The sequence below is a fragment of the Macrosteles quadrilineatus genome, unplaced genomic scaffold (assembly GCF_028750875.1).
Source record: "Macrosteles quadrilineatus isolate MER2022 unplaced genomic scaffold, UCM_ALF_1.0 Scaffold_5__1_contigs__length_97177068, whole genome shotgun sequence".
NCBI classification, from domain to species: domain Eukaryota; kingdom Metazoa; phylum Arthropoda; class Insecta; order Hemiptera; family Cicadellidae; genus Macrosteles; species Macrosteles quadrilineatus.
Window position 1 is genome coordinate 94,353,582 of NW_026542598.1, and position 11,436 is coordinate 94,365,017.

At 33.6% G+C, this 11,436-nt stretch overlaps 1 protein-coding gene across 1 annotated transcript; it reads right to left on the minus strand.

Moving 5' to 3' along the window:
* Positions 1-5,494: 5,494 nt before the first annotated feature.
* On the minus strand, positions 5,495-11,436 carry LOC128994227 (vacuolar protein sorting-associated protein 28 homolog). The gene is made up of 6 exons (XM_054418624.1): positions 11,177-11,436; positions 10,353-10,416; positions 9,467-9,662; positions 8,653-8,754; positions 7,704-7,901; positions 5,495-6,418 (listed from the first exon to the last, which is right to left on the minus strand). The coding sequence occupies exons 1-6, from the start codon at positions 11,178-11,180 to the stop codon at positions 6,347-6,349; spliced, it is 636 nt and encodes a 211-aa protein (XP_054274599.1). The 5' UTR covers positions 11,181-11,436; the 3' UTR covers positions 5,495-6,346.

The following is an 11,436-nucleotide window of genomic DNA, read 5'->3' on the forward strand; positions in this document are numbered from 1 at the left end:
CGTTGTTTAATGTTGTATAGAAATATGTGTAAATAGTGTTTAGCTAAAGATTGACAATATCGTGTAACTAACAGTGTATACAATGACAATACTTAACAGTATTTAAGATTAAAACAAGCTTACCTATATCATACAATCAGCGCAAATGTATTATATTTTTGTTATTAGTATACCAAAATATATAAAATATACAGAATATTTTATGGTTGGATAAGAATTCATGGTTTTTAGTTTTTTAGAGTCTGTTAATTTTTTTATAAATTTTACTAAATATACATCAGTAAAATGGGCAAAAAGCTTTAATGTTGTTAATATGAGTACGCTTAATTGTGCTTATATGATTAAAATAGTTTATTTAAGCTAAATTAGAGTGTTTTGAAGTATGTACATGTTTAAAATAGGATTATAAATCTTTATTGTAGGTACCAGTACTGTGAAAACTATTATCGTAAAATACAAAAACAGTTGATATGTTTGAACAAATGCCTATTTGTTGAAAATCATAAAATATGTTAAAAACTACTTTAGCTACTAAAGCCAAAAACCTTAATATGGCATCAATAATTACGCATTATAAAAGTATTTATTCAAATTATATTAGAATATGTACGTGAATGTTCATTGCGTTATTTTTAAAAGCTGTGTTTACAAAAAAACCATAGTAGACTTATGAAATATTCACCAAACAATCATTAGTTAACAAGAACATCTTTATTCACAGAGCTCTGGTCTCAAATGCTGCTAAGGTGAAAGTTATTAATAAGCTTGAAATGTAATAAAATGGTCAACTATGTATATGACTATCATGTCCAGGCAGTAAACTCAAAAACCATAGTTACCTGTTAGTGTATAGTACGATGTACGTGAAATTGTAAGCTTAACTAGTACTAACTTATAAGCTGTTAATATTTCCGATGGTTAATTTATCTGTGCCAGCCATTAACAGGTAAATTTTCAATCAAGCAATTAGGAAAAGATTGCCTTCGTGTTAATTTTGTTTAAACCAAAACATGATTTTCACCACTAAATCAGTTTGTATGAAACATTTTTAATTACAGATTTTAAATTTCTTGGAATACCTTTGATGTTATATCAGCTATTATAACGTCAAAATATACAAGTAATCCTCAATCTTTCACTTTCAACATCTCTAACCTACTTTGTACTTGTTTGTTGAAGAAACAACAATAACACTGGTGCAATTTTTGGCCAAAGAGTTTATTTAATTTTAACTTGCCGGGACTGCTATTCTTGATCTTTCCTTTTTAGTTTTAATCCCGAAGAAGTAAACGCACATAGCCTACTAAACCCTGATACCTTTTTTCACAAAAAAGTGTTTAATAGTTAAACAATATTTTATAACTAACAAGTGGAGAACAATCTTCAAATTGTAATATATAACTATGCTTCAACTATAAATTGAATGAAGATCATTGTTATAGTTAAAAATGTACATTATTGTTAGTTTCTATCAATGTTTGGATGTCGTCTAATCACTGTGACTAGCTGAAGATAACTCGCAGTTCAAACAACATTTTGTAATAGTTCTTGAAATTTTGGAAGTTTGAAGATAAACGGCTTTATACACAAATTCAATTTGATAAGTAGAATGATTTAATAAACACGAATTGCCATGAACATGTGTTTCATTTAAGAACCACTGTCTATAGAGATCATTGAACAATTATGGAATAACAAAACCCAACATCAAGTCGGTTATAGAAATTAAAATTGCACGAGAGAAATAAAAATGACAATTGAGGATTGAAAAAACTTAAATACATGATAATACAAGTCAATGTAAATAAACAAAGGACAATAAGACAAAACTATGATTGACCCGATGAAAAGTACTGGAAGAAACAAAAACAATGTCACAGAGGTGTATTGTATGACACAAGTGCAGTCAAAATACTTATTGTATTTGCCTTGTATTGTCCTAGTACGAAGTTTGCAAGGAACCACTCAGTTGAATGATTCCAAGCCAAAATAACCACAAAATTTCATCCCAATTAGAGAGTAAATGAGCTGTTGGGTGTGTAGTAACCTTACCTAACCATATTGAGAACACCTGCTACTTTGCATATAAACCACAAGAATCTCATGAGAGATATGCCAAGCAAATATATTAAAACTATACAAATACAAACCTGACACTTTGTCTTGCTTCTCATATCTGTTATGTTGTACTGAATTAGAAATTAGAATATAAAAGAATTAATAACTTAATAATTTCTAGTAAGACTCCTTTTGGAGCTTAATAGAAAGCCTGTAGATTAAAAACCTCATATTCATAGTAGCAAACTTGAAAACAGAATCTTCTAAATATAAGCATGGTTTTAATTATTTATTGTAAAATAAAATTGTGCATTTAAACATAAGAGGATCATGAAGTTAACAAACCTAAATCCTTTTTATGCATAAGAGTATTAGGGTGATAAATACTAGATATAAATTTATCAGTTACTAGCTGTACCCACGGGCTTTGCTCCGTTTAACTTCATAAGTATTCGCCAGCGATGTAAAAACTACTGGATTGCGCTCTCAGTAGCACTGCGGGCGCTGTTTTCGGTCTAGCTCCCCCCACCATCTACTGGCAGTAGCCGGCGCAGCCCATACACTCACCATTGTAAAACGCGCCTTTTTAAGTTGCTGCTCTGTTTAAATATATAGATATAAAATATTGCTAATGCATGCCAAAAACTTTTACTATTCTAAACTTTACGTCTTCTTCTTTTCTTGCAGAAAATAACACATTTGAACTCTTAAAAACCCTATTACATTTGTCCAGTTTTTACCGCAAATCTATGCTTGACATTAACGTGATAGGCATACTTTTTTATTACTTATTTTGTAAGAAACATTGTCATTAAACATTGAAAGAAAAAAATATCGCGTTTACGTCAAACATTTACGTTACCACTGCGGCAAAAACTAATTATTCTAAATGTTTATGTACTATTTTTTTGATTAATAAAATATAATTTCAAATACAAATATTGTACTTTATATTTCTCCTTTGTAATCACTTATTATTTTACCATGTTAGTACAACTTGGAACTAGCAACATCAGTTGTCTAAAAACATCTACAAAACGGGTTTAGTGAATTTGTAGTTTTAAAGAATTCAAATGGGCTATTTTCTGCAAGAAACAAAACAGACATAAAAGGTTTAACTAGTAAAAAGAGTTTGACAAGCGTTAGCAATATTTTATCCCTATAAATTTCAACAGTGCAGCAAATAAAAAGTATGTTTTATAATGGTGAATGTACGGGCTGCGTCAGCTTCTGCCAGTAGATGGTGGGGGAAGCTCGACCGCGCGGCCAAAACTGAGCTAGCGATCCATGAGTTGTTTATATCGTTGGTATTCGCATGGCTCAATTACGTCCTGGTTGAAGTTCGTTCACTACGCTCACTCTCCTTTAGGTTGGAGCTCGTTCGCTGCGCTCACTTGCCTTCAGGTTAGCTCGTTCGCTATGCTAACTCGCCTCCAGGTTGAAGTTTGTTCGCTACGCTCACTCACCTTTTGGTTGCATATTAGCTGTTGTTATAAATTTAAAAAAAATAATAGTGCTGCACCCTGTTGGTAATGCTTGTAACTTCAATGTTATTGAACATCATAGAACAGAGCCAACTTGTTTAATTGAAACAACTGTTAAGATTCATTAATTCCTTTTAAATATGAAAAATCATTAGGTTAATATGGGAAACTCCAGAGCCACTGGGGCAGAGCCCGTAAGCCCGATCAGAATAAAAACTACTTAGTTTTATATTTAATGCCCAAAGAATCGGTGTACCGAATTTCAGCCTCCTAGGTAAATGGGAAGTGGGAGAATTAGTGATGAGTGAGTGAGTCAGTGAGGGCTTTGCCTTTTATATACAGTAGACTCCCTCTAGTTCGGCTTCGGTTGGATCGGCCGCCGGATGGTCCGGCCCGGTCTCAGAGGGACAAGTCATATCGTCACGGGCGAATGACCTTGGACAGGATTCAACATGAATGTTTTGTTTAGTTTCCGGCCATAGAAGTAAACAATTCATGTCAGTTTAGTTGACGGGTGCTACTATGGGTGGATTGTTGCATATTACCTATGTAAAACTATGTTACATAACGTCAAAAATATCAAGAACATTTTATAAATAGTTTTTCTTCAGAATAATATGTTGAAATGCAGTGTATAATCTAATATTTCGGACCATTTTTTTATGCGGTAGGTACTCCCATTATCATTTTTGAAATAACGCGGTTTATTTGACAAAAATAAATTGAAGCAAAACAAAGAAATAGCCTTTATTAGCTTCAAGGTCAAGCTAACCACTTGCATTGACAATCATCTGCTCTTTACACAACTGTCTGCTGTGTGCTTGCTATCTCACATCAGTTTGTGATTGGGTGATTAGTAACTATGGCAACTTGTTTAATGTTTGGATAAAGAGAAACTAAAGAAAGAATAGAAGAACAAAGAAAAAAGAATAAGCGGTGTTTTCATCCATTGTTATCCTCATCTTATTTTACGACTGTCGTTATTATCTTTAAGACTAAGTACTATGATTTTATGCTGTTTTATGAGTTATCTAATGATTTTAGCTAAATTCTTGTGTTCTGAAACAAAATGTAGTATTAGCCTATGCTGACTGCGGTAGCAGTAGCTTGCAGTACCAGACTTTCTATTGTTCTGTTCTTTACGTGATTTATCGCTGTACGTACAGTGTTGTATTATTTTTTGTTTTGCTAGAGTAAGCGTGGTTTTAAACGTTACCTACAGTTTTTATTACTGAACCAAGGTCAAATACTTAACATATCACAATTGCGCAATACTATTATTTGTATTTTGATTATGTAAAATGCACTATATCAGGTTAGTCCGGCCGTTTTGTAGTCCGGCCAGTGGTCGGGTCCCGAGGTGGCCGAACTAGAGGGAGTCTACTGTATTTAGATTTGTAAAAGCCATCCAAGAAGACAGTACATGGTAGTAACCTTTAGTACTTGAGTCACCAAGACGACTCCTGCTCCATTCTAGTCTAGCCTCATTATACAAAATTCACTAATTCTTTTCTGAGCCTACCAGGGTCACTTAAATCTAATTTTTTCTTCTTAGCCAGCTTATTTTAACAATATCTCGGATTCACTGTATTTTCAAACCAAGTTTGTTAAAAGAGCCTTGTACGTTTGATATTGCCCTTGTAACCATACTCTTATACTGCCCCTTCTCCAGCCGACTTAACTGGTCCCTTTATGTAATTAACAACTTTGGGTCTAAAACCAATACAGAAAAACGCTGATTACTGTGTAGTGTAGTGAAAAAAGTTTTAGTAAGCTAAAATACAGTGTCTGACACTGTCCTTTATAGTAAAGTTTACTCGTATAAGTAATTGCACCAAACAAAAATGGCCCATACCAATCCACTTGAACTCTTCAACTTCCAAGTATTTTCCCATTAAAAACATGTAGAGAGGTTGTTTGAAGGTGGTGTGAATAAGGAACAAATTATATTTGTAAAAAATGTATGTATTATCTGTTCAAATCATTTTTCATCTTTAGGCATTTCCTTAAATATGCTAACAATTTTCAATTAATTACAATAAGTTACATACGTAGTTACACAATACTATCACAACTCTGAAATTTAATAAATAAAATACAATATTGCAACAAAAATGTTATCGGCAAAACGTTAACAGGACTAGACTGATTAAGGCAAACAAGTAAATTACATTGCAAACATATACCAGTAAGGTATATACAATTTTGTACAGCTATACAAGTTTTTTATTCATCAAAAAGTTTTTTTATACCGTACCTACCTACTGATCAAAGTGTGTAGCTGATTTATATTTAATATTTTAATTGTGGCAGAATTTTCTTCATTATACATAATAAATAATAAACATTTTGCTAGGACATATCGTTCTATAGTGTAACTGATTTTATCTTGGGATTTACCTTATTGCAAACCAACTTGTAAATGCTCAACTAACAAAATACAACCTCTAGCTCGTGAAAATAAAAAAGCTTAACGTCTTTTCAAAGTTTGTAGCATTTCATTTGTAAATTATTACAATAAAACTATTACAAAAATAAATATTTCCTAACGAAATCCAATGCTATATTTTATTGGCTAAGATAGGAACAAGCAAAATCTATGGCCATAACCAAGCTTTTTTGGCACAACAAAAAAATCTAAAACACATATAAAAGCTTATTACTAAGTTTTTTTTTAGATTATACAAGCAATTCTATAATGCAATTTGTTCAATTTCATTCAAATCGTTAAAGCTTACAAAGTAACATCAATAATTAGTAATAAATGAAATGTAATATAATGTTCAGAGCCACAGAGACAGGTTTTAGCTACTGTTGTGAAGAAGCTTGTTGAATGCGTTATATGACGACTCGAGATCAAATATGAGCTGACGCACCTAGGAATGAAAATAATATTTAATATTACAACATGCCCTAAAATAATGGGAAAGCGTATATAAGTGTACATACATTGGAGTAGAAAAGGGAAGAGAAAAATAATCTATTAAAGGTTAAACCTTTTGTTGCTAGAGAATTGTAATTTTCCAAAAATGTTAAGAGTTATTTTCTTATTTTATTCGAAAAGTGCTAGGCTTGCTGCAGGGGCAAAGTCTAGTGCGTTAGAAAAAAATTGTAAAAATGAAAATTGTTCATCTCAAAAATGATATGGTACGATATTTTGAGCCTCGGTCGTATGAGGAATCATAGCCGTTTCAAAAGAATAACTGAGGAGTAAACGATATGAGCCTTTAAACTCACACAATCGAAAGTCGGGTAGGCACAATACAGTTCACACTTTTCGGATGAAACTTGCACAGCGATATATCGTTGCATTGCACTGAAAGGATTAAGAAACAAAGGAAGAATTGTGCATGAATTTTGTAATAGCCACCATATGGCCAATCGTCCATTCCCATTCTTTAACAGCGTTATGTTCATGTTAAGACGTGGCGGGAGATGATCATGGGTGTTTCTGCGATCACTTTAGATCAAACAGATTTTCAGCCATTGCGTAGGACAATCACAGTGTTAGATGCAAAAAAGTTCGGATTAACGTGACTGTAGTGTAACAACGTGATCCAAGTGTAAGCTAAATTAGAAAATTTTTTTGATTTAAAAATTACTGATGAAAATTGTAAAAAAGTATCACATTTACAAACAACCATTTACTGAAGTGTCGCCTATGTCGAAGTATTTTTTCAACGTCAGCTGCCCTGTTTGAACGAGTATATTAAATAACTATCCCACACATCTTTTTATTAACATCGAGCTTAAAAAATAATATTGTACCTAAATAGATTAGACTACTGAGGATCATATTATTTCTGTAACGTTGTCTAAACTGTTACACCCAACAGGCAAGTTTAAAAACATCACAGGCCTTCTTACTAATAGTGAGCATATCAAAATATTGGTAATAGGCCTAGTGTTTTTAAGGAACTACCGAACAACCCGAATAACAGGGAGTAAAAAAAAACCCTGCGTCAGAACGACTGGCTGAAATGTACTGGATGAGGAGGTGATTGGTGCATCAATAATAGTTATATATCTAAAACAACCGAAATGCTAATAAACTTTCCTGACTGTTTACAACAACAGCATTTCCCGTCTCTACACGCTATCACCGAGCTTCCGTGTCTTTTGGAAGCTTATCAACCTTATAAATTTTTGGGGCTTATTTACCTGAGTTTCAGACAGCTCGTCGGAAGCTCCCATGTTGTCTAACACCGAGAGCCATTCCGCTACTTTACGTTTCCCCTCAAAGTCCGAAGGCAGTAGACTCAGTCTGTTCATCGTGTCGACCAAGTCTCGCAGATCCGGGTGAAGCTCGTCCATTGCTTTGATCTCCAGTCGCAGTTTGTCCATCAGAGTTATAAACAGCTGAAATGCAATTAAACTGATTATACATCAAATAAACAATTCCCGATTAAAATTGTCATTTAATTCCAATTATGATTTAAAATTTAAGATTCTACTACTTTTATGAGCAAAGTATTCCAAACAGTCATGCTAACTAACCGGAGGGGATAACTTAACGGGTTTTTAAGGGTAGATTACAAAAATTTTAGATTTCAAAAACACTTTTGAACCATATTTTCAGCGTTGGGAGTTGTATCATTTTCAGGTTGACTATGACAAAGCTATAACATACTACATTTTAGTCAAAATAAAACCTGTTTTTTTTTTTTTTTTTTTATCAGAATATTATGTTATTTTTGGGGTTTTTATGGAAATTGAAATCACAATAATTAAGATCAAAATTTCTAAAAAGTGAAAAATCCTTGGAGATACCATAATGTAGCATCATCTCCAATAGTACCCACATATTAAATTTAAACCAAATCAGATTTAAGTGTGCAGTCTGTATAGCCTACAAATTTAAACACACACAGACACCACATAGAAAATAACTTTTGCGGGTTCAAGGAAGTCCAAAACAGTTGGTATCCACTACAAAATGTTGACAATAGTAACAATGTAATGTAATGTAAATGTAATGTTGATGTAGTAATAGTAGCTAGGACCATTTATTAAAACCACAATTACCAAACACTTATCCCTACTAAGCTTTTACCAGTAGTCTATATTACATAAGCATAACCTAGTTGTTACTTTAGTAGGCCTAACTTACCGACACAATATCAGCAATACATTTGCTAGTGTTTCCCTTGTCGTCTTTTATTGTTATTGGTCTATCTTCTTTAATCCTCTCCATGGCAGCTGGGCAGTCCAACTGAAGAAAAGTTTTTTTACAATTACTAACTAAATAAACTTTAAACTCTAGGTAGTATTTAAATTCATTATACAATTCCTTTTCGTCTAAAAAAACTACTTTGCCTTCATGTTGTGCCCCCGAAAGTTGTATAATGAAAATAAAATTGGCTGTTTTAACCACACCAGAGGTAATCCGATTAATACTAGTTAAATATGGAATAGCCGTGAATGGATTAAAATTGTATGCCGCTAACAAAACAAGGATTTTTACGACTAATGGTCAATACAACTAATGGTGTTCTCTCAATCACGATAACACTATGATCATCTCCCGCCACCACGGCAACTTTCATATCATTTCCCATAATTACGACGATCATCTACAATTGAATTCTCCTTAAAATAACTACACAAAGTTATGAGAGTCACATCGCTAGACGCTATGGTATAGAATTAGTCCAAAGTCAATTATCTTAGGCCTAAATGTTCAAATAATCAAATCAATGGTAGTGAAGGAAGATGCGCATGAGCCATATAATTTTCTTTTCTAGATAATTCTTTCGATACTTTCCATAGATGGACTTTATGGGCGGCTTTTGGGCTGCAGCCCCTCCTTTGTTTCATTAGGGGTTTTGTCTAATCAAAAGGTAAAAACTAGTTATGATAAGGTTTCAATTTTACTCAACAGCTTTAAAGTAATATCCACCCAAGATACTGTATCAGATTCTCACCCGATATTTCTTGACAAACACTTCGATGTTGGGAAAGTCCTCGCCCTGCACTTGTTTGAATGCTGCCTTGTACTGTACCAGCAGCTTGCTGCAAGCCGCTGTGTATTCCTTGGGAGTCACACAGTCTCTAATGTACGCCTTCTCTAGGTTCTGCAACGTATTGATCACAGCGTACAAGTCAGCCATGTTGTCATACCTGAAACATACTCAACGTTTAATTGTGGTTGTAAATGGTTAGAAGAACAAGTTTCAAAAGTTATGTTTTGGCCAAAATAGATTTTAATCAGGCATATTCGAGGGCCTACAATGTTTTGTAAAAAGAAAGGTCCTGTCGCGAACATCTTGTTTTTTGAGTCGAGCTAAGTTTGGCTCAAAATCTTGAGTGATCAAATGGTGTTCCAAAGCGCCAAATCAGAAAATCGAGCTTGGAAAGAGCTTTTTGCGAATTGTAGTACCGGTACGCATCTGCAAAGATCATACTTTCGCTGTAAATGGGGGCGATGATGACATAATGTTTCCAAGGTCGTAGGAAATTATGATGTGTCTGGGACCACAAGAGAGGTAGGCTATAGGGTTTTGACGTGTTCGCCAGATATGACGATGTCTATTGATTTGGCCTGTTTTGATCTAGTAAGTCAAACTTTATCTTATTCTATGGGGGTAATACAACAATTGTAAAGGCCAATTGAAATTAATTACTGGTAACAATATCTTATTTTATCAACATTTACTTATTAGTACCTATATTTTTTATTAATGGTGTGTCTAACATACGGTAGACTACTGCCTAATAACGGCCTACTGATTGTTATTGGGAAGCTTTAAAATAAGCTATGATCAAAATTGAACAAGCAATAAATTTAACAAATCTATATTTTAAACTTACTTTTCACGCTCACGAGCATTTCTGAAGAGCTTAACATCTTCATATAACTCTGGTCTGTTGGAGTCTGGAACATTGTTACTATGATTAATAATGGAAATTATAAAAATTAAATACCTAGCTACTAGAGAGCAATGCACACTACGGAATATAAATGAGCACTGAACAATTTGATAGCAAACAGCGGCTTAGTTTGGGGGTCGTTTTAAGGCTTGTGAGGTGCTTGGTAACCGATCGCAGGTAATTCGTTTAGGTTTTGACAGATCCAAAAAACAGGCAAAGGGAGGGATTCTAAACTAAGAGGGATTCTCAGTATTAGTTGGTTTGGTGAAGAGACACTGTTGTAGCCTAGATTTAGGCTAGTTTTATTTTATAGGCAGATTGTACAATTTTCCATTATGACGGAGTGAAGTGATGATAGAATTGCTTTTCTACTCATTGAAGAGTACAAAAGTAAGTTAAGCGAATATTTTGGGGCCGAAAATCCGTGGCAATTCAAAAATAACCCAGAGGAAGATCCAAAAGGAAAACAAAGTTGCGGTGTTAGGCAGCAAAAACAAAATTGCTGAAGACACAAAGCCTTGAAGTTTGAAGATTTTTTGTAGGAAGAAAACCCTCTGATGGTTCCCTTCTTTTCTTAAGAACAAATACCTTGCACAACCTTCGCAGGTTACGTCTTAGGTTATGTGGGAAAAAGTTAGAAGGTGCCATCTAACTGTAGTACCACTGGCCGATGTAGTAGGCTACCTAGAGTTTAAGATGGGTGTAATAAAGTAGCCAGAAAAGATGTAACATTAATATTAAAACAGTTTAATTGTTTATCTTACCCATTATTACTGATAATATGCCCTTCTCGATTGAAGAATCTTCTTTGTGACAATAATAATTAACTAAAATAATCTAAGTTACACTCCAACGCAATTATTAACTGTTATTATGTAATAAATGTTGCAAGTATGATTATGATAGCAACACACAAAACCAGTGACTAATACTTTCTATTCTATTGAATATTACAGTAAAAATAAACTTTACGGCTGTGTAGAAAATTGAAAAAATTACAAATGACAAGACTGACTGACTGACA

Coding starts and splice junctions, on each gene's coding strand:
- LOC128994227 (XM_054418624.1), bottom strand. Junction 8,755..9,466: donor TGTTTGTCAAGAAATATCGG/GTGAGAATCTGA, acceptor ACTTTTCTTCAG/TTGGACTGCCCAGCTGCCAT. Junction 6,419..7,703: donor ACGAGCTGTCTGAAACTCAG/GTAAATAAGCCC, acceptor TTTCATTCCTAG/GTGCGTCAGCTCATATTTGA.